The sequence below is a fragment of the Phoxinus phoxinus genome (assembly GCF_949152265.1).
Source record: "Phoxinus phoxinus genome assembly, chromosome: 24".
Classification (NCBI taxonomy): domain Eukaryota; kingdom Metazoa; phylum Chordata; class Actinopteri; order Cypriniformes; family Leuciscidae; genus Phoxinus; species Phoxinus phoxinus.
In genome coordinates, this window is record NC_136899.1 from 20281930 (window position 1) to 20309340 (window position 27411).

At 37.0% G+C, this 27411-nt stretch overlaps 1 protein-coding gene and 1 long non-coding RNA gene across 6 annotated transcripts in view; one reads left to right on the top strand and one right to left on the bottom strand.

Annotated features, from left to right (window-relative positions):
• myo3a (myosin IIIA) overlaps window positions 1-27411 on the top strand; it is a 114409-nt gene that overhangs the window by 48974 nt on the left and 38024 nt on the right. For 3 of the 5 annotated variants that reach the window (XM_079601218.1, XM_079601221.1, XM_079601219.1), the window contains 5 exons: window positions 17183-17259; window positions 18753-18898; window positions 24490-24555; window positions 24872-25027; window positions 26867-26905. In XM_079601218.1, coding sequence (XP_079457344.1) covers window positions 17183-17259; window positions 18753-18898; window positions 24490-24555; window positions 24872-25027; window positions 26867-26905 — 484 coding nt within the window. The remainder of the gene's footprint in view (window positions 1-17182; window positions 17260-18752; window positions 18899-24489; window positions 24556-24871; window positions 25028-26866; window positions 26906-27411) is intronic. The other 2 variants (XM_079601220.1, XM_079601222.1) reach the window with 1 other exon arrangement.
• On the bottom strand, window positions 3895-9380 carry LOC306992745. Its single transcript, XR_013796335.1, has 3 exons — window positions 9292-9380; window positions 8732-8833; window positions 3895-4183 (listed from the first exon to the last, which is right to left on the bottom strand). It is a non-coding gene; the product is annotated as an uncharacterized lncRNA (long non-coding RNA).

Consider the following 27411-nt stretch of genomic DNA (forward strand, 5'->3'; position numbering starts at 1 on the left):
TTTACAACAAGTGATTTTGTTGTTTCAACTATTATTTTGTTATTTCAATCAAAGATTATTTTTTAACTTAACGTTGTTTTGTTGTCATAACTTAAGATTACATATTATATCAACTTATTCAAGCAATCAAAGGAATTAAGTTAACTTACAAATGTAAGTTCACTCAACTTAACCTTAACTACATATAGTTTGTTGTAACAATTAACTGAAAAGTTTACACGGTTGCCTTAAAATTATGAGTTAAATCAACTACATATAGTTTGTTGTAACAATTAACTGAAAAGTTTACACGGTTGCCTTAAAATTATGAGTTAAATCAACTACATATAGTTTGTTGTAACAATTAACTGAAAAGTTTACACGGTTGCCTTAAAATTATGAGTTAAATCAACTTCAACACAACTTAACATGACAAATACTTTTTTGTTAAAACGAATTCTGGAATAACAGCACAAATAAACCATAACTTTAACATTTATTATAACATTCACACAAATATGAATTCATTGAATTGTCTGACAAGTATATTTTAGTATAAATGAGTATGATAGAATTAACTGCTGCTTCAATAAAAACATTAAAACACATTAAAGCAGCAGGACACAAGCTGTTGCTATAAATGTCAAGCATGTGTGAGAATAAACAAATGCCAGTGTAATGACATTAACATCAGCTTGAATTAAGTGCAATAGAATAAATACAAATAAAAAAACATTTAATGAACATGACATGAAAATTTCATTTTTCAAATTTCAAAAATCCTTTGCTCAAAACAATATTTTGTCTGTTCAATAAAACAAAACAAGTATTGAGTATGCGAGTATGTACAACCTCATAAAGTGAATGAAATAAGAAAACTGTTGACAAGATAACCACAAAATATCAGGCCAGTGAGGCCACATTTCATAACAAATCTAGAACAAATATTAAAAAGCATTTCTCAAACAGCATTAAAAGGGTTAGTTCACCCAAAAATTAAAATTGTCATTAATCACCCTCATGTTGTTCCAAACCTGTAAGACATTTATTCGTCTTTGGAACACAAATTAAGATATTTTTAATAAAATCTGAGAGCTTTTTGTCAATCCATTGACAGTCTATGCAACTACCACTTTCAAGCCCCAGAAAGGTAATAAAGACATCATTGAAGTAATCCATGTGACTCCAGTGGATTAACCTCAAGTTTATGAAGTGACGCGAGTGCTTTGTTTGCTCAAAAAAAAAATATATTTACAAAATATTAATCTATCAATCTCCAACGCACGTTCAAGTTTTTTTTGTGCAAACAAAGCACTCGCGTCACTTCATAAACTTGAGGTTAATTCACTGGAGTCACATGGATTACTTCAATGATGTCTTTATTACCTTTCTGGGGCTTGAAAGTGGTAGTTGCATAAACTGTCAATGGATTGACAAAAAGCTCTCAGATTTCATTAAAAATATCTTAATTTGTGTTCCAAAGACAAATGAATGTCTTTCAGGTTTGGAACGACATGAGGGTGAGTAATGACAATTTTAATTTTTGGGTGAAATAACCCTTTAAAACTAACCCTGCGAAGCAGGTTTCTTCATCTATTCCAGATTTTTAAAGGCTTATACCAATTTATAACATTTTATAATGAAAGGGTTAGTTCACCCAAAAATGAAAATTCTGTCAGTAATTACTCACCATCATGTTGTTCCAACCCCGTAAGACTTTCGTTCATCTTCGGAACACAAATTAAGATATGTTTGATTAAATCTGAGAGCTGTCTCACTCCTCCATAGGCTTCTTAAGGGATTGAAACTTGCCAGCCCAGAAAGTTATTAAAAACATCATTAAAATAGTCCAAGTGGCTCAACCATATGTTTATCAAGCGACGAGAATACCTTTTTGTGCGCAAAAATAGGGATGGGCATTTTTGTCATTTTCTCATTTCGATCATCAACAGGTCTCAAAAACGAGTAATTAGGGGGGGGCGGGGCTTGTGCGGGGGGCATGGTGTGTCCGTCATGAAAATGTTAGGAAATGTTATATGTAAGACTGTTACGATAATTAATGTTGACAAATAAAAATATGACATTAAACATGAAAACATGAACGTATGACTAGAAAAAAATAACACTATGATGCATCAATGTTTTCGAAAAAGAAACATCTAAAAGGAATAGCTGCTTGAGGTAAAGCTAAAGAGTAAATGATAGTAAACTGAAGCACGTTCTACGACAACCTATGAGATTAATAATCAGATATCCTAGATACAGAACATAAACGTAACATTATAACTTGCATTAACAAATATACTATTTGATATACTATTTGCGTAGTATATCTGCGCAGCGCGTCTGTGTTGCACGTCACCACGTAGGCTTACTATTGGCCGACGCTGGTCATGTGTGTGACGCGTGTGACGTGCAACACAGACGCGCTGCGCAGATATACTACGCAAATACACTCAGGCCAACGGAAAATATAATGAATAGTGGAATAAAGTCATTAGTTCTGTTTGTTTTTTTGCGCACAAAAAGTATTCTCGTCGCTTGATAAACATACACAAGATATTCAGCATTATAATGAGAACAGGATTGTGATAGAATGTTGTAAATTCTCTGTGCTTTAGTTGCTTGTGTATCAGCGCGCTGTTAAGGGAATAGCGCATCCAAAATTTCCCTATCAAACCACTGACTGTAAAAAACTAGTTAACATGCGCATTCGCGTCCTTTTGTTCATGCAAGTTGTAATGTTACGTTTATGTTCTGTATCTAGGATATCTGATTATTAATCTCATAGGTTGTCGTAGAACGTGCTTCAGTTTACTATCATTTACTCTTTAGCTTTACCTCAAGCAGCTATTCCTTTTAGATGTTTCTTTTTCGAAAACATTGATGCATCAGTGTTATTTTTTCTAGTCATACGTTCATGTTTTCATGTTTAATGTCATATTTTTATTTGTCAACATTAATTATCGTAACAGTCTTACATGTAACATTTCCTAACATTTTCATGACGGACACACCATGCCCCCCGCACAAGCCCCGCCCCCCTAATTACTCGTTTTTGAGACCTGTTGATGATCGAAATGAGAAAATGACAAAAATGCCCATCCCTATTTTTGCGCACAAAAAGGTATTCTCGTCGCTTGATAAACATATGGTTGAGCCACTTGGACTATTTTAATGATGTTTTTAATAACTTTCTGGGCTGGCAAGTTTCAATCCCTTAAGAAGCCTATGGAGGAGTGAGACAGCTCTCAGATTTAATCAAACATATCTTAATTTGTGTTCCGAAGATGAACGAAAGTCTTACGGGGTTGGAACAACATGATGGTGAGTAATTACTGACAGAATTTTCATTTTTGGGTGAACTAACCCTTTCATTATAAAATGTTATAAATTGGTATAAGCCTTTAAAAATCTGGAATAGATGAAGAAACCTGCTTCGCAGGGTTAGTTTTAAAGGGTTATTTCACCCAACAATTAAAATTGCCATTACTCACCCTCATGTCGTTCCAAACCTGAAAGACATTCATTTGTCTTTGGAACACAAATTAAGATATTTTTAATGAAATCTGAGAGCTTTTTGTCAATCCATTGACAGTTTATGCAACTACCACTTTCAAGCCCCAGAAAGGTAATAAAGACATAATTGAAGTAATCCATGTGACTCCAGTGGATTAACCTCAAGTTTATGAAGTGACGCGAGTGCTTTGTTTGCACAAAAAAAACTTGAACGTGCGTTGGAGATTGATAGATTAATATTTTGTAAATATATTTTTTTTTTTGAGCAAACAAAGCACTCGCGTCACTTCATAAACTTGAGGTTAATCCACTGGAGTCACATGGATTGCTTCAATGATGTCTTTATTACCTTTCTGGGGCTTGACAGTGGTAGTTGACAGATTTCATTAAAAATATCTTAATTTGTGTTCCAAAGACAAATGAATGTCTTTCAGGTTTGGAACGACATGAGGGTGAGTAATGACAATTTAAATTTTTGGGTAAACTAACCCTTTTACTGCTGTTTGAGAAATATTCTCCTTTAATATCCTTTTTAATATTATTTTAAGCCATCAAGCACAATGTCCTCCTCTAACACCACAGCCACATCAATTATTTCCTTTGGGAGGAGGTTTGCAGTGTTCTCCTCTGTGACCACCAAGAGTCCAACATTCATCCCCTTTACCACCTCTTCCTCATCAGTTGGCTAATAAGAGAAAAAGGAAATTATTATGAATCACAAAATTACAAATTTACAAAGCATTTGTAGGTAACAATGAATGAGTGTTAAAGGAACACTCCACTTTTTTTGAAATAGGGTCATTTTCCAACTCCCCTAGAGTTAAACAGTTTTACCGTTTTCGAATCCATTCAGACGATCTCCAGGTCTGGCATTATCACTTTTAGCATAGCTTAGCATAGATCATTGATTCTGATTAGACCGTTAGCATCTCTCAAAAAAAAATTACCAAAGAGTTTTGATATTTTTCTTATTTAAAGGGATAGTTCACTTTGAAATTAATTTTTGATATGTTTTAGCTTACCTCAAGGGCATCCAAGATGTAGGTGTCTTTGTTTCCACAGTATTTTCAATTTTGATATTTTTAGGTCAAACCGTTCTTGTCTGTCAGTCATATAATGCAGGTCTATGGGGTCCACCTCAAAGAGCATGCACAGAGAAGTCCAAATTAAACATGATTTAATGACTCGTAAATGTAAGTACACATTGATGGCCTAAGACACGAAACGAGCCGTTTGTGTGAGAAAACTAACAGTATTTATATCGTTTTTACCTCTTGTAATCACAGTCACGTCCTTCTGTGTGACGTGTACGCAAACTGATGCATAGATATATATACACTAGATGCCGCATTAAAGACATTTGTTCAAATGAACTGCCGTAGCCAAGGCGGCATCTAGTGTAAACATCTATGCACCAGTCTGCGCACACGTCACACACCAGGATGCACTCGCGCCCTCAGATCACTTTGGACGTGGCTGTGTTACAAGAGGTAAAAACGATATAAATACTGTTAGTTTTCTCACACAAACGGCTCGTTTCGTGTCTTAGGCCATCAATGTGTACTTACATTTACGAGTCATTAAATCATGTTTAATTTGGACTTCTCTGTGCATGCTCTTTGAGGTGGACCCCATAGACCTGCATGATATGACTTTCAGACAACAACGGTTTGACCTAAAAATATCAAAATTGAAAATACTGTGGAAACAAAGACATTTTTAAAGACATATAAAAATGCCCTTGAGGTAAGCTAAAACATATCAAAAATTTATTTCAAAGTGAACTATCCCTTTAAACCTTGACTCTTCTGTAGTTACATCGTGTACTAAGACCGACGGAAAATGAAAAGTTGCAAATGAAGAGTATAGTTCCTAGCCATAACGGCCTAGAAAATCGCAACTTTTCATTTTCCATCGGAAAATGAACACATTTTCATTAATAAAAATTCAATAATCTATATTCACCTTTCATAGTTCACTTCCAAAATATTCAAACTGTTTAAAAATACAACCTATAATATTCAACAGGCAATTTTCAGTCCATTTTATTTCGTTTTACAAATTCACTTCCACAAATTCGACAGTAAATTCAACATTGACATCCAGGAACTGCAGGAAAAGCAGTAGATTACCGAGCATAATCTCCATCTGCTGTTAATCAATCTCACCAGCAGGGGGTGCAAGCGTGTGTTGTTGACGAAGACCAGAGCAACAGTTAGAGCAAGCCATTCATTCATAAAAACTGATTTATAGAAATGTAAGTGTATTTGTGATTATTATGAGGACTGTTTTTATGTTTAATTCAGTGTCTTCACGGTCCCTGTGTAGCCTACATGCATCTTTCTCTACCGTGAACGAGATTATAATGTTATTCCCCGATGCTGATGTACAGAACGAATGTTACATTTGAGGTAAACATATATTTCTCTTGGTTGTTTAGTTGCCTTAACTTTATATCGCGGCGATGTGTTGCAGGCTACTGGGTTTCCCTCAATAATTCAGGATTGCTGGACATATAAAACGCTTAGCTTAAAGGACAATTCCGGTGCTAAATGAACCTAGTGGTAATTAACACATGGTTACCGAGTCGATGGTTCTCTGGGATGCGTTTTCATGATAATCGAATGTAAAGAGTTTTATCTCTAAAAACAGATTAGCTTATAACGCTAGTATATGGGGCATCGAATATAAGTAAAAAGAAGTCGCTAGTTAATACCACTAACACGGCTCAAAATAGCCTCACACTAACACGGTAGCATAATGAGGGTCCCTACATGCAAACCGAAGCATTGAGAACTTTGTAAGCGTACAGACAGTTTAATAAGAAGATACTTTATAAAGACAGTACACGTCGCGTATACAGGCAGGAGCCATCTTTGGAAAACAGTCTCGACCAGTTGAGCCACGAACGGCGTGCTACGTGAGCTGAACTGTGACTTAAACCTATCGACTAGCACGACGTTCGTGGCTTGACTGGTCGAGACTGTTTTCCAAAGATGGCTCCTGCCTGTATACACGTAATATACTGTCTTTATAAAGTATCTTCTTATTAAACTGTCTGTACGCTTACAAAGTTCTCAATGCTTCGGTTTGCATGTAGGGACCCTCATTATGCTACCGTGTTAGTGTGAGGCTATTTTGAGCCTTGTTAGTGGTATTAACTAGCGACTTCTTTTTACTTATATTCGATGCCCCATATACTAGCGTTATAAGCTAATCTGTTTTTAGAGATAAAACTCTTTACATTCGATTATCATGAAAACACATCCCAGAGAACGATCGACTCGGTAACCATGTGTTAATTTCCCCTAGGTTAATTTTTTCGCCGGAATTGTCCTTTAATAGACGAATACAGTGATATAAAAGTCCAAACTCGCACCTTATTGAGAAGGCTGTATTATTTGGCTACAGGCAAGCAGAGTCAGAATATGCACAAAATTTCACACCAAGCGTTTCCCAGTGATATACTGGTTATAAAGTTGGCTTGACGTTGGACATTCGCGCATTTAGGGACCGTCTCTAAAGTTACACGACATCGGTATACACGTTTCTAACTTCAATAGCATTGGAAGAGAATGACTTAGTCATAAACCAACTCTAAAGTGTTCATGTAGGTGTCAAGCATGATGTACACCTTTTTCATTTATTTATATTTATTCAAATAAATAGAAGTTTGCTATTGAAGTTAGAAACGTGTATACCAATGTCGTACGTAACTTTAGAGACGGTCCCTAAATGCACGAATGTCCAACGTCAAGCCAACTTATAACCAGTATATCACTGGGAAACGCTTAGCGTGAAACTTTGCGTGTTAAATTCATATTCTGAGTCTGTTTGCCTGTAGCCATATAGTACAGCCTTCTCAATAAAGTGCGAGTTTGGTCTTTTATATCACTGTATTAGTCCATTAAGCTAAGCGTTTTATATGTCCAGCAATCCTGAATTATTGAGGGAAACCCAGTAGCCTACTGCAGCACATCGCCACGATATAAAGTTAAGGCAACTAAACAACCAAGAGAAATAATGTCTACCTCAAATGTAACATTCGTTCTGTACATCAGCATCGGGGGAATAACATTATAATCTCGTTCACGGTAGAGAAAGATGCATGTAGGCTACACAGGGACCGTGAAGACACTGAATTAAACATAAAAACAGTCCTCATAATAATCACAAATACACTTACATTTCTATAAATCAGTTTTTATGAAAGAATGGCTTGCTCTAACTGTTGCTCTGGTCTTCGTCAACAACACGCGCGTGCGCCCCCTGCTGGTGAGGTTGATTAACAGCAGATGGAGATTATGCTCGGTAATCTACTGCTTTTCCTGCAGTTCCTGGATGTCAATGTTGAATTTACTGTCGAATTTGAACCACTGAATTTGTGGAAGTGAATTTGTAAATAAAGTGGACCAAAAATTGCCTGTTGAATATTATAGGTTGTATTTTTAAACAGTTTGAATATTTTGGAAGTGAAATATAAAAGGTGAATATGGATTATTATTATTATTATTTAATTTGTATTAATGAAAATGTGTTTGAAATGAAATATAGCTTAAATATACAATCATGTTGAATTTCAGCCCATAAAAATGCAATGCATTAAAATGCAAGCATGGTTAATGCAATGCATTTTTTTTTCAAGTAGTGCAATTCAACAGGCTTTTTTATTTCAAAAACATTTGCCATTATTTTACTTCCATACGACTCGCTTCTGCTTTGTTCATGGTTTTGGAGTAGGCGTGGGTTTGGACATGATTTGCAAGGAGGGGGGATCTATGTTTTCAAAGCTAGCAGGCTAAAGTTAGCATTTCCCAGATGACCTATTCCACCTTTAACTTATATTATTTAACTGTACAGTTGTGGAGTAAAATTCACTTTAAATAAGATCCCCATTACTCATTTTCATTCATGCAAATAACATGGACTATTTCTGCCACCTGGTGGAAAACAAACACTTACAATTATATGAAATTTCTGCTCTTGGCTCATTTACCATTCATTGCTTTTGGATTTACTATAAAATTACTATGATAACAAACTGTAGCACTTTTACTGTACTGAAGTATAGCAAGTATAACGTTAGTAAAGTCTCATGCCATTTAGATGAAGCGATTTTTTTTTTTTTTACAATACCAGACCTCGACAGCCTAGAAGGGTAATAACTTATTTAATCTTAGACTAAACCAGTTGAGACAGAGACATATTGAATTTTAAAATGAACGTTACTTACCATAAACAGCCCAGCTGTGAAGAAAATGGCGTCTTCCCGTTCTGGTGTGATCCAAGTTAACTGTTACGTCGTGTGGCAACCATGTCCATAAGCTTAACAAGTCTGAAATATCACAAAAAAAAGATTAATTTGAACACTTATTGCTTCAGAAGCATAAGTATAACAGTAACGTTACAATCTCTATAAGGCGACTTATTGCCGTTCAACCTGAATGCATTATTAACGTTAAGTTAGCTGCTATTACTTTAAAACGGGCAATAACGTTACGCATTCGTGTTTAATCACGGGGAAAATGAAAAATGACTAAAATATTATTATTTATCGGGATTATTTGAAGGTTGAAACGCTTCACTAACAGCCTTACTAAACTGTAACGTTAAAGATGACATAAGAAACACTAACGTTATTTTACCTCAATGGAAACTTCTGGAATTTCTGAGGGGAAATTATTACTTATAGATTAACATTAATTTAAACCATCTTCTGATTTTCTAGGAAATAAATTGAATTACCCTTAGACAAAAACAGCCTATAAGACATTGAATTTTAAAATTACTTACCATAAACCGTCTTTCCTTGCTTCTGAAGAGGCTGAGAAGAAAATCGCGCCTTCGCATTCAAGTGTCGTCTCTGTGTTGTTTACTCCCGGTCGTTCGGCGCATGCGCAGGGAAGATTAAGACTCAGAGGTCTTGTGAACTATCTCTATTAGTAGAATCAACTAATGTTTTTATTTTACATCAGTGCATTGCCGCCAAGCCATTAGTTTAATCAACCTAAACTAAAAATGTTTTGTTATCTGAACAACCTTAGTGAATCTAAGTTGATTTGACAAAAGAAAATTTGTTGTGTTAACAAATCATGGGAATAATTTTTTACAGTGTTGTTATGCCAATTATATCTTAAAAATATGATATGAAAATACATAATCTTCCATTTACAATTTATTTCAGATTTATTTACTTCCATTGATTATGTTGTCAGCATGTAGCTTGTTAGCTTATGTTATCAAAGCATTTCAATATGGCTAATTCAGCTAAAAGTTACGCGAGGTGGTGTTATGTTTTTAATATAGTCATGTTAAATGTTGCTAGGCTCCACATGCAGTGTAGACCACTTCAGCTATGACTATATTCATAATACAGAACATCCTTGAGGGCCTTATGGATTTTTTTCACACTAAAATCACTATTGTTTTGTTTCTTGTGGCTATACTATTAAAACGGTGAGCGTTTTAACGCTTACAGATAAGCCCCATTCACTTACATTGTAAGAGCCTCGCTGTAAAACTGATTTTTATGATTTTTTTTTTTTTACAGAAAAGGAGATCTAAAAGATCATGAAAGTCACAATGAGAAACAAGTAGCGACAAATTTTTTTTCTTCCATATAACAACATTCAAGTACATCGAATTATTGAAGAAGAAAAAAGTAGGGTGGGATTTGGTTCTATCCATCGGGTGTTTATTGATTTTGAATGAGAGTTTGCAGGCGATTGTGAGTAAAGGCCGGGTTTAAAGGTAGGGCAGGCAATGTTTTTCATAAACTCTTTTTGTTATACTGTTTGAAACTCTCTTCACATCCTAATATCAATCAATAATAGAAGTGGTCTAAATATGTATATATGGAAATCTCAGGACCAAAACATTTTTGTGCAGTCATTGCATTGAAGTCAACGGAAAAAAAGAAAGAACGTATGCTGCGTTCACGTGTCATAATTACCGTAATTACCAGATGGCAACCCGTGATGTTCTACTCTGAGCTGTTCACATCCTTAGAATTATGCATTTCCTTGGCATTGTCAACACTATCAACTGTAAAATGAATCTGCAGCAATACAAGTCAGAGCTCTCTAGGTTGTTTACATTCATTATTAATGTAAGTTTATGTGCTTTGAGACATGAGGTTATTTAACTCCATCTCTCGGGATGCTTTGCAGACTCTGCTGTGTTTTGCTAGCCTCTTTGAAACTGCCTACCCTACCTTTAAGTAGACTAAATAATTGGAGAAGTTCAGCACCAATGGAGGGAAGTAGTTTTCACCCGGAAGATTCGAGTTATGACATTCTGATTAAACATTACATAAGGTAATTTTTTCTTTTTCTTTTACATATGCATATACAAATTGTTCACAATAAAATCAATAACGTACATTTATAAAATAGTTAGGGTCAATTTTCATTTCATGTCGACTTTCATTTTTGTGGTGCAAATAAAACAAAATTAAAAAAAAAAAAATCACAATTGGTCAAATTATTACTATAATTCAGTATGTCACTTGCTGTTTCCTTGTAATTATTTGTGAAATTTGCTTGCTAAAATATTAAAAAGTAAATCTTACTATCGCTATTTTGAACTCACTTAGAACACAATATTGACCAATCAGCATTTAGGATTGTAACTATTGCAACCATAATAGACTATATAATCTGTATGTTGCAACTATCCATGTTATAATATACTATAAAATCTGTATAACCTATTGTAAAAACAGGATATTACATTCTCAATCTTCCCAAAACCTCACAAACCTCTCTTGAACGTAGCTGAGTTTACCGTCAACCTAATTTTTCCAAAAAGAGTGCATTCGTTGAGTGCTTGGCCAGAGATGTGGCTGGGGGCGATCTCTGTCTCCCACTGTCAGAAGCGGAGCCGCGGCGAGTGGGTGGCTGTCGGACCGCGACTGTATGCAGGGGTTCCACATGCCCACGTCTCAGAGCGCGCTCAGAGTCACGCAGGGCTAATGCGTTATCCGTGTGAAGGGGCTCACGCTATGCTGAGCAGATAAAGCCCCCACACTGACTCATCTGAACGAAAAAAGCTGCATTATTAGACAAAAAGAGCGAGAGGAAGGGGGGAATGGAGGAGGGCGCTTTGGTGGCTTTGTCATGAATATTCTAATTGGCAGTGTTATCTCTGATGATTATTAAGACCGGCCCCGGGGCCCCATGCAGATCTAATGTAGCAGAAAGGGAACAGCCGCAGGAGACTGTTTAGTACGGGGTGTGTGTGTTTTTGTCTGTTGTTCTTCAGTACATCTATTGTCTGCTGTCCATTTTCAGCCCACAGCATATGTGAATCCATGTTTTTGTATTTGATTCTGGTGTTGTGGGGATTTAATGTGTTTGTGGGTCTTGTGAATGCAAGGAATCCTTTTTGATACCGCCAACAATGGGCTGTTTACTTAATGCCAGTGATTCAAAAGCTATAATCGGATCAGAAATAGAAGGAAGATTCCTTTAAAAAGATTGTAAATGATTCATGTGTACATAGTTAATTTTAGCAGCACGAGATGTTTAATCTGCTCTAATCTAGACATTTCAGATTCTTTGTGATTAACAGATTTCAATTGAATGTGGTTATGTTTCATGGTTCTTCACAGCATAAATCCAATTCGTAATATATCTTGTTTCCCAGGGAAAGTTTTCTGAAGTTTGTGCTCAGAACACGTGACATTAGATTTGCATGTCCTGAAGGAAAAGAATAGTGTTCATTTTAGGTAAGTATGTCACAAGTACAGTATGTGAATACCAGACCACACAAGAATGGAGATTGGCTCTATAAATGAAGCCCCGATGGGAAATTCTCACCAGCTTTAAGGGGCTACAGAGTTTATTTTTCAAAACGGTTGAGACATGGAGGAGTATGTGGAGGTGTTTCTGAGCATCTTCCATTGTGCGATCATCGGGGGTTCTGGGTTGGACTCAATGGCGAAAGCCGGATGGTGATGCCGAGAGAAAACTCTTGCTGGACACTGGTAGCCTGGGTTTCCCCATACTGCCTTTGCGCATCGCGATTTTATTCACGCTGAAAGGCAGTCTGGATACCATGGACCAGATTTTCGCCTCATCTAGGGAACCAATCACAGAACGGGGAGGGAGCAGCAAGATGATGACGACATATATGCGACACAACTAAGCAGTTTGTTTATATCCATATATACCTTCAACCCTCATGTTTATCTTGCACAAACGGCAATAGTCGCTGAACGTCATTGTTTACACAAAAATATCTTACCCATCGTCTTCTTCCTTGTCTAATTTCTGTCGCTCTACATACGTCATCTGGTATAATGGAAACGATTGGCTATGAGCTACGTACAGGCGCATTTGATAGACATTCTTAGCACCCAATAAACGGCGCCGGGCATTCGTAAACCACGCCTCAAATATGAGAAAATGCAAATGTGGTTCCCAGACCCAAGTCTCAACGAGAATTGGGTCTGGCGTTAGCCAGGCTAGGACACTGGTTGAGTACATCAACTTTCATTTTCACTGTGGAGATGGAGCAAGAGCCCACCGCAGGCCGAGAAACCCAGCAAATGCCACCCCTATACGGCTCCGTCGGGCTTCTCCATCCCTCAGGCTTCACCGGGGGTACTCGCTCACACCGGAGTCGCCTTGGTCCACCGACCCCCAGGCTCCACCTTGACCGCTCGTCGCCGGATGCTTGGACTTCCCCTTGGCTCGTCCCTCCATCAGTTCTGCTGTGGGGAACCCTAGTCCTGGCTACCTCCCGCTGTGCTCTGGGCTCTCGTCGGCTGTCTACTCATTCATGGATTCTTCCACCATCCACTCCACCTGGTCTCTCCGACTGACATCTCTGCCTGTTTCCAGCTCATCTTCCACCTTCAGAGCTCCCCCCCCCCCCCCCCCCCCCCCCCACAGTCAAATTGTGGGCCCATTCATTTTATGGGCCCTATCTTGCACCCAGCACAATTGACTTTGTACACCGACGCATGTAGCATTCCAATTTTGCACCCGCGCACAGCGGACTTTTCCCTCCATAGACGCACGTCGGTAAATTAGGCGGTTCAAACATTCCCTGGTGCAATTTTGCAGTTTTAAAAAACAATTCTGCCACTGACCAGGAAAAACCTAGTCTAAAGACAGTGGCGCGGTGCGCGTTAGTCAGATGCTATTTTAAGGGCGCATGCTTGGCCATTATGTAGCGTGTGAACAACGTGCATACACTTTGATTCTCTAATCTAAACAGACGCAGCAGTTTTAAATTTTGCAAATCATACATTATTACAAGGAAAAATATTAACACACGAGGAAAATCATTGTTGTGTCCATGAAGATGTGAAAAAATAGGCATAAATTTAGCTTACACATTTAAACAAATTATTATACGCCTGTTTAACCGAAGCTAATTTGGGTTGGTTTCTCCCATCCCCATACAATGTCACTTCTCTTGTCTTTTATGGGCCTGACATGAACGTCGGTCTCCTCGGCTGTGAACCGCTCCCGGCCTGGCAAATCAAAGCCGTTATAATAACAATCCGCCATGGAACAAGTGCGTCTGCTCTTGAAGGGAATGTGAGAGGACGCTCTGATTGGTTTATTTCACGTTATGTCCACACCACACCTATGAATAATGAAGCTACTTCAGACCAACCCCTTTTAGATTTGCCTCGGGCGCAAGAGTCATTTATCCCGCCGGTATAATAGCAACAGCGCCCAGGATCCGCCCACAAAGTTACTTGCGTATCGTTAAATTATGGCCCTAAATTTGTTTCTATCAGTTACCTGTTTTCCAGTTTCCCGCTCCTTTGTTACTATGGGTTCAGATTAATGATTCATCATCTCTTTGTCATTTGAGTTCAATCACCTTGTGTATTTAAGTTTCTCTTTTCCATTCAGTTATTGTCTGGTATTGTTTGTATGTGTGAAACACTGTTACGCTGCCTTCCTGCAATTGGATTACCTACGTTTTATTAAAGTACTTTTTGTATATGGAAAACTGTTTGAACGTTTTTCATCATTTTCATCTGAACCAGGGCCGGGTTTCCCGATAACAACGTATCTTAGCTCTTAAGCGCTCTTACGAACGCTTGCCGCAATTCCACGCGCGTTTCCCAAAAATGCACTTAATATGAACGCGTGAGAACGCGTTCTACGTGCTACATAAGAGTCGCTGTCCATTTGCAAAGTGTTGAAATATAACCTTATATGGAGTCGTATTGTGAACGTTTAACCTGATAATCGTCATCTGTTGTTGATTAGCAATCAAGACAAGTCTATATAAAGCACCTACAGGCGGAGGCACTGACAAAATGGCTAAACAAAAACAAGAAAAGATACCATTCAAAAAGATTAAATTAAAGAGTGCCCTTACTTAAAGCTGCAGTCCGTCGTTTTTCCTCTTTGTCGCCATCTCTGTTAGAAATCTGCAATTGCAGTTATTCGCGGAATTATTAACTGTGCGTGGGTAGTAAATCGGCATGAAACAGCGCGGATGAACACAATGTATTGAGGCTGCCGCGTCGCTGTGGATACTGTAACGTTACTGTCATCAGCAATCTCAGAGTATACTTTTTGAAAGTGTCAACATTAGAATTTTCATCGGAAAATGTAATCTGAACAAGTAAGTAACATTCACTTTTGTTCTGACCAAATTCGGGGGGTGGGGGGAAGCATTGCAGTAGCTATATCATGCTGATTAAATCTAACGATTGCTTATATCACGTCAAAACGTGAAAAATATATATATTTTTAAGTCTTTGTGTTTTACAACTGGTGAATCTCCAGTTGTCACTGGTGATTGTCGCTTTAAACTTTCGGGATCCGCCATACCAAGTGCTAAGCTAAATCTCCACCTCCATCATCCACACACGCTAGCCGGGGACTCCTTCTCTATGTGTACAGAAGTGACGTAATGACGCAAAGACATGCTCGAAATTCCCGCGGAAATCCACCAGTACCACTGGAATTAAAATCATTATTACAAGCTTACCGTTTTGAATCGAGGCAAGGCAAGCAGATCATTTTGAACACTGGCTGGTTACGTTTTTTTCCAAAAATGTCTTTTTTGATATTTTTAAACCCAAAAAAGTGCCGGACTGCAGCTTTAACAGGCAGGAAGATGAAGAGGTGGAGGAGGTGGAAGAGGAGGATGACGACGACGAAGATGGCAAGGGACCACATGATGGCCAACCAACAAATGCCCAATACATGGCTGGTTTTTGTGCATATCAGCAAGCCATTGACATATTTTTTGAATTCATCCCTATTTTGCCCAGTCTTTGAAGCATATTTCCTACATTACTTCTTTTATGATTTTTTTTTGTTCATTCATTTAATTTAGATGTGTATTTCTACTTTTTTCTTCCCTTTTTAATTATTTCATTTATAAATTAATTTAAACAAAAAACGAGTACAATAAAGTACATTCAAAACCTTATATTATACTCTCGTTGAAGTGTAATCTGTTAAATCTAGATAAAAGTGTAATCTGCCGGTTGTCCTGCAGGTGACCTAATAAATCTGTCTTCTTACGATGCACTTGGGGATTTACGATTACGCCAGAGCACTCGTAGTTCTACGAAGATTTTCAAGTGCTACTTAAGTTACAATGCTTTTGGGAAACAGACCATAATATTAAGATCAGTCGTACGATCGTTTTTACGAACTTCTTAGGCTTACGATGCTTTTGGGAAACGCAGCCCAGATTGTGACAAAGTTGGTTTTAGGCTATGGTTTTGATGACTATAGATATTTAAATAGAAGTAAATAGGAAAGACCAGCCACAATTCAGAATGCAAATAAGATATAAGAAAAAAGACCAGATTTCATATGTAAGTATTATGATGACCTAATTGATGATGGTGAGATTTTAAATCTGCTTGGTTTGAAAGTGACTTCAGTTTGAGCTGTGTTTCATACATCACTGCACTATTGACAATAGACAATGGACCTTTTTCTGCATGCAAAATTTTGCCAAAATTTCACTAATGTGACCTCACCATATCTAAACCTACCTAACAATAACCACTCTCTTTGTTTTGCCTTTCCACAACCACCATTATTTTGTTTCCTTTCCTTTCCAGTCTAGTAAAATAAAAAAGTCTAAATAGTAAAATAAAAAAGTCTAAAATTATTGTCTTACACTATCGAGTTGTGCAGGAATGACGTCAAAAGCCGGAAGACTAATTCGCCTCTGCTTCCCTTGAGATTTTCCTAGGGGTTTTATAATGGGGTTTTTCAATTTATGTTAAAATACGGCCTCTGCTAAACAGAATTTGACAACATTTTGTTTTACAACGTATACTAGACACACTCACACCCCAAAATGTTCTTATCTAGTTACTTATTAGAAACATACTTTAAAAAAGAAAAAGAAATTAAGAGTGTTTTGATATGGGTGTGTGTGTAATTTGTACGTTGTAGAGCAAAACGTTCAGTTGTAATAAAGAGAACAAAGGCTTGAGGGTTAGTGTTAGGTTACTATGATCACTGCAGACCAAGACAACTAATTATTTTTTGTTTGTGACCTAGTTTGATCTCTATTCAAATTGTTTCCATTGCCACTTGGCTAAAAGCCAGTTCATTGTCTGTCCATTAGGTACTTGCAGACGATCCAAAGACATTCCTTAACCAGCAGTCATCCATAAAATCTTTTTAAATAACCTTACATAAAACTTTGTTTGTTTTGTGTTCCTTCCTCTCATTAGGAGTATCTGCCCAGCTTACAAACACCCGGCTGAGGAGGAACACTTCTGTCGGTACACCCTTCTGGATGGCTCCAGAGGTGAGACCCATTGGCAAGTCATTTGCAAAGCATGGATGTGACTTTGTGGACTGCAAATGTTTTTGTTAGCATAGTTTTTTTCCATAAGATTTCCATACGAGACCGGGGAAGAGGACTACAGCTCTGAAGTTGTTTTGAGTGTCGAAGCCAACATTTCCATATGACTCAAGGGTAGATGCTTACGTGCCTCAATTTGTTCTAGGTGTCAATACAATCAAAACACAAACAGAGATTTATCATTAGTGCACTTTTAGATTCTTAAACATCTGCAGTGAACATTCTGGGTTCATCTCTGGACTAATCACATGGATTAAACTTACACACTATTTGTGTTTCTAATTCTGAGGTAAGACCACCTGCATTCCATTCTCTGGGTTTTGTTTTCTCTACTGTGCAGTTTTATAAATCAATAAAGAGATGTAAACGTAATGTGCTTAATGGATAAATAAGCCATTTTGGTAACACTTTATTTTACAGTGTCCTTGTTATGCATGTTACATGTAGTTACTATAGTAATAACTATAAATTATGCATAATTACATACAACTAACCCTAAACCTGCATGTAATTGCTTAATATTACTCAGTACATACATTTATAATTACAGTTCAACAAGTGCACCTTAAAATAGTGTAATCGCCATTTTTCATCATTTTATACAGAAAAAAAAACAATTTAATTTGTAGCTCTTTTGCCTTAGATCCATTTCATTTCTCTCATCCTCTGTTTAATCATATTTTGACATTTATATTTATATTTTCTGTATTTTTATGAATATAAACTTTTAAAATGAATATGCTTTTAGAGTGTGTAATATTCCTTTGTATTTTCTATAATATTAAGCATATTTAGTTATGTAATTATAAGTTCATATAGTTAACATTTGCAACAAAAATATTATAATCAAGAATGCTTAATTTCCCAGAATGTCATTACCTGTGTAAAATGTCTTTGAATTGAATTTTAAAAGGTAACACTTTATTTTAAGGGATGTAGTTACACATTACTACAAGTTAATTACTTAAGTAATAAAAGTAAATGATGGATAGTTACAAGTAACGGACCCTAAACCAAACCCTAACCATAACTCTAAGTACATGTACTTTATTAATATTACTCAGTACTTATTTGATTAAGTACAATGTCTCTACATCACCTTAAAATAAAGTGTAACCAAAAAAATTTAAATTCAAAATTCCAACTGATTAATTGAAAAGGGAGACCATTCATACATTTTATCCATCACTGCACATTTAAAAAACTGGCTTTTATTGACATTTTTCTATTTCTGTTTTTTAAATATAAATAAATATACTTTATAATAAGTAAATAGTCATTTAAATTGTTCAAGCGGAACTGTGTAAAATAAAAAAAATATGCTCTTCACCATTTTTGTGGCGTTTAGTAATGTACTCTGGTTACTGTGTTCAGCAGTCAGGGTCCGTTATGAACATTTGCAGTTGAGTAATGAATGTGTTTGTATATTTGACCAGGTCATCGCGTGTGAGCAGCAGCTCGACTCCACGTATGACGAGCGCTGTGACGTGTGGTCTCTGGGTATCACTGCCATAGAGCTGGGTGATGGAGACCCGCCCCTCTCTGAACTTCATCCAATGAGAGCTCTCTTCAAAATTCCAAGGTGACACGCCCTCATTTTAGTACATTTATGACACCTTTGTCACGTTTGTATCAGTGTTTGGAATAATTTGTGATTGTAGCACAGAGATGGATGCCACTGCTGTATAGTTGGGCCTTGGAGCTGTCAGAAACCAGTATATGTTCATTCTTAGGGCTTTTTTCTTTTCTTTTTTGAGGTTAGAGCAGCTTTAATGTATGTCAGATTCTTGTATCTTTGTGGATACAAGAAAGAGACCAAGCAATTTTTCTTTCCAGTGTGCATCCACTTGTCTGAAGGTGAAATTTGATTGTTTACTGTTTTCGGGCTCAGAACAGAAACTGTTATCACTAGTGTCATCATGATGGTGCAGCACTTTTGTGTTCTAATACTCTCTCTCTCTCTCTCTCTCTCTCTCTCTCTCTCTCTCTCTCTCTCTCTCTCTCTCTCTCTCTCTCTCTCTCTCTCTCTCTCTCTCTCTCTCTCTCTCTCTCTCTCTCTCTCTCTCTCTCTCTCTCTCTCTCTCTCTTACTCACTCACTCACTCACTCACACACACAGCATCCGTTCATTGAGCGCTGTCAGAGCAGTGGTGTGTGTGTGTGTGGGGGGGGGGGGGGGGGGGGTATATAATCACAGAGCGGTGTGGTAATGTTTTTGACTGCTCATGTACACACTGCAGGCTGTCTTTGTTGGGTCTCTCTACTGTTCCCGTTTCCTGCTTATAAGAAAAAACACACCTTACACCCCTCACCCATCCAGACTGATTATGAGCAATGCAATGTGACAAAACTGGAACGCAGCCATTATAATCTCAAATTTGTATATTCTCAAAATATTTCACTCAAGATTAATTTTGATATACACTACACATTTGGATATACACTAGCACTTTATTTTACAGTCCTGTTCTGCATGTACATATATGTGCTTATTATAGCAATTACAATAACTGGCTTATAAGGCACTCTGAACCTACCCCTAAACCTAACCTTAACCCATGCAGTTACCTTATTATCCAGTACTTTCTTGGGTAAGTACACGTACTGTACAATAAAGTGTAACCAAAATTATAAAATGTTTTTGAAAGAAGTCTCTTCTTCTTTTTTTGGCATCAAAAATATAGTAAAAAACTCTACTTGTGAAATCTTATTAGCTGTAGTTAAAATAATTATTTAAACAAGTTTTTTTCACATAAATCATTTCTATGTTAATGTTATATATTCCTGTGATGCAAAGCTGCATTTTCAGCATCATTACTTAGTCTTCAGAGTCACATGATCATCAATAAACATTTCTGATCATTATCAATGTTCAAAACCGTTGTGCTGCTCAATATTTTTCTGGAAACTGTGATACCTTTTTTCTTTTTAGGATTCTTTGATGAATGCAATGATCAAAAGAATAGCATTTGAAATATAAATTTGTTGTTGTTGTTGTTTTACTGTCACATTTGATGCATTTAATGTATCCTTTAAAAAAAAAGTGTATCCTTTTACTTTTTAAAATTTAATTTTTTTGGAAGAAAACAAACAAACATTTTGAGCAGTACAGATTTAAAGTTCAGATTACATTTATATATTAATAAAAATGTATGATATTATAAAATATATTAAATTTATATTAAAAAATTGTTTTAATATCTGTTTTGGTAACACTTTATTTTAAGGTGACATAGTTACACATTACTACATGTACTTATTGGAGTAATTACAGTAAATTATGCATAATTACTAGTAACTAACCCTAAACCAAACCCTAACTCTATAGTAGTAAGTACATGTAGTTAATTAATATTACTCAGTACTTATTTGAGTAAGTACACTGTAACTATGTCACCTTAAAATAGTGTAATATTTCTAATGTATATTCATTTAAATCAGAGATAATATTTTATTATTAATTCTGAAAAAAAAAAAGTATTTTAGTTACTAAATCCAAAATTGATCTAAAACATTAGATCAAAATGAGTCTTTGCTTTGGGTAGTGCTCTGTTATATCTTGCCACTCCATATGTCTTTTAGATCCCCATTTTACTGCAGAACTGTCATGTTTCAGGTTTGCATTAGTCAGATTTGAACTCGCGTCTCTTATGTTGAATGATTTTGTCTTGGGTAGAATCAGAGTTGATCTGGTATGACGGTGGCACTGCAGGGTTTGAGAGTTGGTGCCCATTGAACTGCACTAGGCTAGTGGCACATGCTGATGGCATGTTAAGTGTTACGTTTGTGTGACCCAGATTAGAGCAGACTAAGCCTCGAGCCATGAAACATGTCTGTGTTCAGCCCCCCTGCCACCAACAAAGCACACCAGGAATACACACTTTTAGGCAGTGGACTGGATCTTAAAAGCCAAAATGAACCAGAAATGAACACATCCAATGAGAGAGCTGATGGACCATCTGAATACGCCACTGACACGTGAACAGGTGTAAATAGAACAAAAACTAAGGGTCTCAATAAATGCGTATTAAATGTATTCCACTTGCAGTGTTACAAAAATATGAAAATATACAAAAATATTAAATGCAGCCATTTTTTTCATCAAGAAATTAATACTTTTATTCAGCAAGGATGCATTAAGTTGATCAAAAGTAAGTGAAGACGTTTATAATGCTTCCTATTCATAAAAGAATCGTGAAAAGGTGGATCAGTTTACACAAAAATATGAAGCAGCACAACATTGATAATAAGAAACGTTTTTGAGCTGATTTAAGTGTATTAGACTGATTTCTGATGAATCATGTGACTGAAGACTAGAGTAATGATGCTGAAAATTCAGCTTTGCATCAAAGGAATATATATTAAAATAGAAAAAAAAAATTTTTGTCACCATTACATACCGACCCCACATTTTTTAAATATTGATTATTTACAGCTTTTATTGGTAACATAAACCAAAACAAAAACACATCCCAGCCTACTTTACTGCTGTTGTCTTGTGGTTTTTGAATGCTGTGCTCTTAACATTGTGCTTTAAATTGCAGATGGCATGTTCTTTTCATCTGTAATCTTTTTGTTTTATGCTGGTGTGTTTTCGATAAGGATGCATTTTAATAGTCCAAGCGTTTCTCCTGGCGTTTCCATTGACACCAGCTGTTTGTGTGGGGTGCAGCGTGAGATAAGCAGAGATGTATGCCCCCCCCCATTAGGGTAATGAATCGCTGTCAGAGGCACAGAGCGCTAGCCGTTGGGCTGGAGTACACCTCCTCAACCCCGCTCTCCCTCTGTTAATAGCACCCTTCACCAGGACACCAAATGATGGCTAATTAGCTCTATTGTTCCACAGCAGGGAATGCTTGTCAGGTCCTCCGTGACACCGTTTAAGTGTCTATCTCTTTACTTATTTACATGTACAGGGAAAAGCTTTCTGGCAGACTTCATGGACAAAGCTTTTCACAAGAACATAAAATTACTGAAAATGCTGTTTCACATGTGCAACCTCAGCCTTGAATACAAACATAATGGAGACCACACTTTTTCCCCATTTAATATTTCTCAGGGTTTTTTCTGTTTGTTTTTTCTGTATAGACACAAAGCTTCCAGCCTTCACTATAAAACATCACTTGTTATTCATTAGTAATTGCCCAGAAGAGAAAAAAAAGATACAGTTCATTTAACCTGCTGCGGGGCACGTTATCCCACACTCTTCTGATACAAATGGGTACTGATTTAAGGTGAATAACTCTTTTCAAATATCAAGTAGTATCTGAAGTAATAAATAGAAATAAATCGTCTACAACATATCTCAATGAATATGGGTTATGGTGGCTTTTCAGGGAAACAGCACCCCCAAAAAGTGTAATTATTAAATAAAATAAAAACATACAAAAATATTATGGATATGATATCTTGTACTTGTTGTTCTGAAACCAGCATAGATAACCACTGCTAGAGAAAACCAAAAATAGGTAGTTTGTGTGATTTGTATTGATCCAAAGAGTTTTTGCAATTAGGACCATGTTTTTCACCAAAATAAAATCTCTATAGTTTAACGTTTAAAAGTACTTAAGACAGCCATGAATACTTGTATTGTTATTTTACAATTATATATTATTGTTTTCTTCTTATTATTATATAAGTAATACTTGATGAAAGGCTGTCTTTATCAAAAATAATGTACACCCGAGGTGGTGATGTGGCCACTTATACTAGGGTTACTACTTCTCAAGACATTGTTCAAATGTTTTATTTTCAAAGGCATTTGTCAGATTTTTTGTCCTGAAAATGCTCTTGTGTGTTGGACTAATTTCAGACTAATGCAGTTATTATTACAGTATCACGTGTAGTGTAGTGTGTTCTGGTTCTGTTTCGTCTACTTGAGTTTGCTTGTGTTCCCTAGTTAGTTCCCTTGTTTGTTAATTAGTCCCACACATCTGTTCTGTTTTCCGTTGATTGCTCTAACTGTATTTAAGCCCTCAGTTTCCTCAGTTCATTGTCCGGTACCGTCAGTGTTAAACCGGTTGTGTTTCCGGTTCCTCCTGCGATGAGGTTTCTGTGTGGATTTAATAAAGACTGTTTTTGTTATCTACTCGTTTCATCGTGCACTTAATACAGCAACCTACCATGACACAGAGACAGAAAGCAGTGTTTCTGCTGATAGTGAAGCTGTAAGTTTAACTGCTTCAAGAACAGTTACTACCTCACTACTGAGAAATGTCATGTAGCTTTTCAGTTGCGGAACTATTTTACTGATAAAGTTGCGGTAGCAGCGGTGACAAAAAGTTTCTGTTTGTATCAGTGTGTGCGCGGGTGTGTCTATACTGTGCAACAATGCCCGCTCCCTTTTAGTTTTTCAGCAGTAGTATTTTTTATTTTATTTTTATTTTTCTCATAGGGAACTTAAAAATAGTCTTCATTAAAGCGTTATAGTTATAAGCCATGAACCAAGCCAATAAGCTATGAGGTGTATAAATGTTAATTTTATACAACATTTTGTCATTCGCAGTGCTTCATGGGAGTGGGCGGAGTTAAATAGCTATTTTGGCACGTGTTGCTCTCTGATTGGTGCATTTTCTGTACAGCATCATGGGTTATCTAGTTTTTCACCAAGAATTCCTGTTAAACACAATTATCTTTAAAAAATAAGCTCAAATAATGTGGGCTGGCGGCTTCAGCAGAGACAAATAACATTGATTAACAACCTCTTAGCTCACAGTAGGTCTCGCTTTAAAGGATTATAAGTCAATTTCTGTAGAGTGTTGCACTCTACTGCACAGCTTAGAACATTCACCAACCATTGAGAATCAAGCATCAATAGCCCCATAGTATAATATTTATAAAATACATATATTTTACATCCCTGTTTATCATTAATTTGACCTTTAAACTTAAATCACTGACATAAGTGACAGTTTGCAGCGGTCTCTCTTGTAGTATATGCAGATAGTGTATAAGCAGATATGCAATTTTATATAGACATTTTTCTTTGCATATACGCTAGTCTATCTATGTTTATAAGGACCATTAAAATTATTAATCTAAACAGCTGAACATTTTAAACAGTAATCTAATAATCTTATCAAGTGAGGAATGTTTTTCCCCTTTGCGAGCGGTTGTCTCCTCAATTCTCATCTCACACTTGTCTTTGCCTATTTATCTGTTTTTCTCTGAACAGAAATCCTCCACCCACCCTGCATCAACCAGAGCTCTGGTCAAACGATTTTAATGGTTTTATATGCAAGTGAGTAACACAGATTAAGTGCATTTCTATTTGTATTTGCCACTGATGCACATAGATTATAAAGTTTGATGTTTGTGAAAAGTTTCATTTCTATACCGATTTTGTAGGTTAATTACTCTCACAAAGAGCTTCAGAGCTTTTCATAAAGCTTCATCATACTGCAATGAACCGCCTACTGGTTTACCAGAACATTGTTTGCAACTGAATTACTCTCAACAACCTTTAGCTTGTGTTTTTCCTGAATCTGGTCCTTATCATGTGACATCTTGGACATTTCAGCACAAATTCTCCCATTTTTCGATTGTGTCCCCTTCAGGTGTCTGATAAAGGATTTTGAGCTCAGGCCCAATGTGTTTGACCTTCTTCAGCATGTCTTCATCAAACAGATTGTGGGCCGAGAGAGGATGTTGCAGAAGCAGCTGATGGAGCTAATCGACCTCAACCAGCAAATCGGCGTTATTGAGAAAACAAGGTAATAAGACATAAATATCAGCTCTAGTGCTTTCTGTGAGTAGTCTTGCGTGATGACATAAGGTCTGGACTCTATAGCTGCTGCGTTTGGCCAAGAACCGCCCTCTTACACAAGAAGAGGTCATTGGACTTATAATTAGTTATGATTTTAAAACTTACATAAAAATGAAAGTATATGAAAATATAGTATCTCTGCTAAATGCAGTTTTAGCCATTGTGGCTGGACCAGTTAGAAGGGCCGAGACCCCCATCACAACCCCTGCTTATGCCTCTAATGCCCGGTACACATTGTACGATTTTGGGCTGTCCCAGACGAAAGATGACCAATCGTGATTTCTGTAGTCGTGGCTCCTAAACGGTTGTCCTATGTCGTACAGTGAGAGAGGTTCAAAGACGGCCATTGTCACAGTCTTGAGACCAAACATAGCCTGCGATAATTTTCAGACAGTGTCATAAATTTAGCATGATCTTCTCACAGTGTGTTTGCTGCTACGACCTACGTCCAGGGCCGGATTAAGAGTTCAGAGGCTCCTGGGCACAATGACTTGTAGGACCCCCTACAAGACCCCCCCTTTGCTCTTTGTATTTTGTTGTTTTATTAACAGGGACATTTTTAATTGTCATCATTTAGCCTACTCTCTCAAGCCGTTTCAAACCCAAATAAGTCTCCCTCTTCTGTTGAAAATAAAAGTTATTTGGAAGGATGTGGGTAACCAAGCAGTTGATGTACCCCAGTGACTTCCATAATAGTTTTTTCCTACTATGGTAGTCAATGGGGACCAGCAACCGCCCGGTTAGCCACACTCCTCAAAATATCTTCTTTTGTGTTCAGCACAAGAAAGAAATTAATACAGGTATGGAACAACATTAGAGTGAGTGAGTAAATAATGACAGAATTTTTATTTTTGGGTAACTGTCCCTTTAAGGACAAGCGGATGCATGTTTACTATTAGGGCTACTGTCTCTTTAAGATCTGCCCGCGACGAGTCTAATATACACGCATTTGACAAGCAGATTTGTTTCTTATTTTTTTCTACTGTTCTTTCACTTTAGACATAACTAACTTTGTTTATGTAAACCTTGTGTGTATTTGACAGTATTAGAGCAATAAGACTCGAAAGATAACTTAGATAACTGTTAGACAGGCTCATGTGCGCGTCGGTGGGTGTAACGTTATTGCGCTCAGAAAAGCGCCCATTAGAACAGCACATCAGCAGCGAATGACATGTTTAACCGGCAAGGCTTTAAAGCACATGCAAATAATTAATTTTTATAAACTACAGTGTCCCGTTCCTCTGCATTTCATGTGAATATACGTCGCACTGTACAGTATGTTGAGACGGAGGCGCCAGAACTGCAAACTGATAGAATGCACGATCCTACGATATTTCTTCAAAAGCAGATCGTGGAGACATTTTAATCATAATATTTGACGGTGCCCAGGGCCCCTCAGATGTCCTGGGCCCCTGGGCAAGTGCCCAGTTGCCCTAATGGTTAATCCGGCCCTGCCTACGTCTACTGACTAGCCTACTAAACTAGTAGACTAGCATACGTGTACTAAACTACACATAAAAACCACAATTGCAAAAGTGTGATTCATCTTGCTCTATTTGTTTACCACTAGCGCATGCTGATGACATTTATTCTTCTATACTAACTTGCGTCATCGTAGCCTACGGTTCAGTAGGTGTCATCATTGTACAGTCTACATACATTTTGTAGGCCTACCCAAGTTTATTAGATCCATGTCGTACAGTGATTTGTAATGATCTTATAGGATTGCCAAAATCGCACAGTCTAAAGCAGGCATTAGATATTAACTTTATTTTTATCATTTAAGCCATCTTGGAATGACAGAAAGGAGAGACAGTGATTCCAGGTATGAGATATTGACTGTCACACGGGCTAGATCAACCCTACTTACTGTGGATGTAGTAGTAGCAGCTTTCTGTATCTGGCCATGTGTTGTGGCAACTCCCCTTGTAACTTTCCCAAAAGTGTTCATTGTGTACCCAATGTTGTGTTCTTGTGTTTTCACAAAATGTAAATGTGTAAATACATGGTTTGGACCAGCGTTAAGGGTCTGCCTACACTGGATGCTTGCTTTACCCAGTATATTTTTCAACTACATTACATACAGCTACTGTACCTTCTAAGACAGCATTTGTTACTCACAAGAAGCATGTGAGGGCTTGCCATTAGCATGTTGCTAAGCTAACAACATTTGTGTTTGATGTGGAAGGAGCTTAGGAAGCACAAACAATACATAACACAAAAACTGGGTAAACTAGTTCACTATTTATGGGTAAAACTAGTTGAGATGTTTTAATAATACCATTTAGTTTTTGTTTTTGTTTTTTTAAAGCATGGTAAGTAAGCATTTCT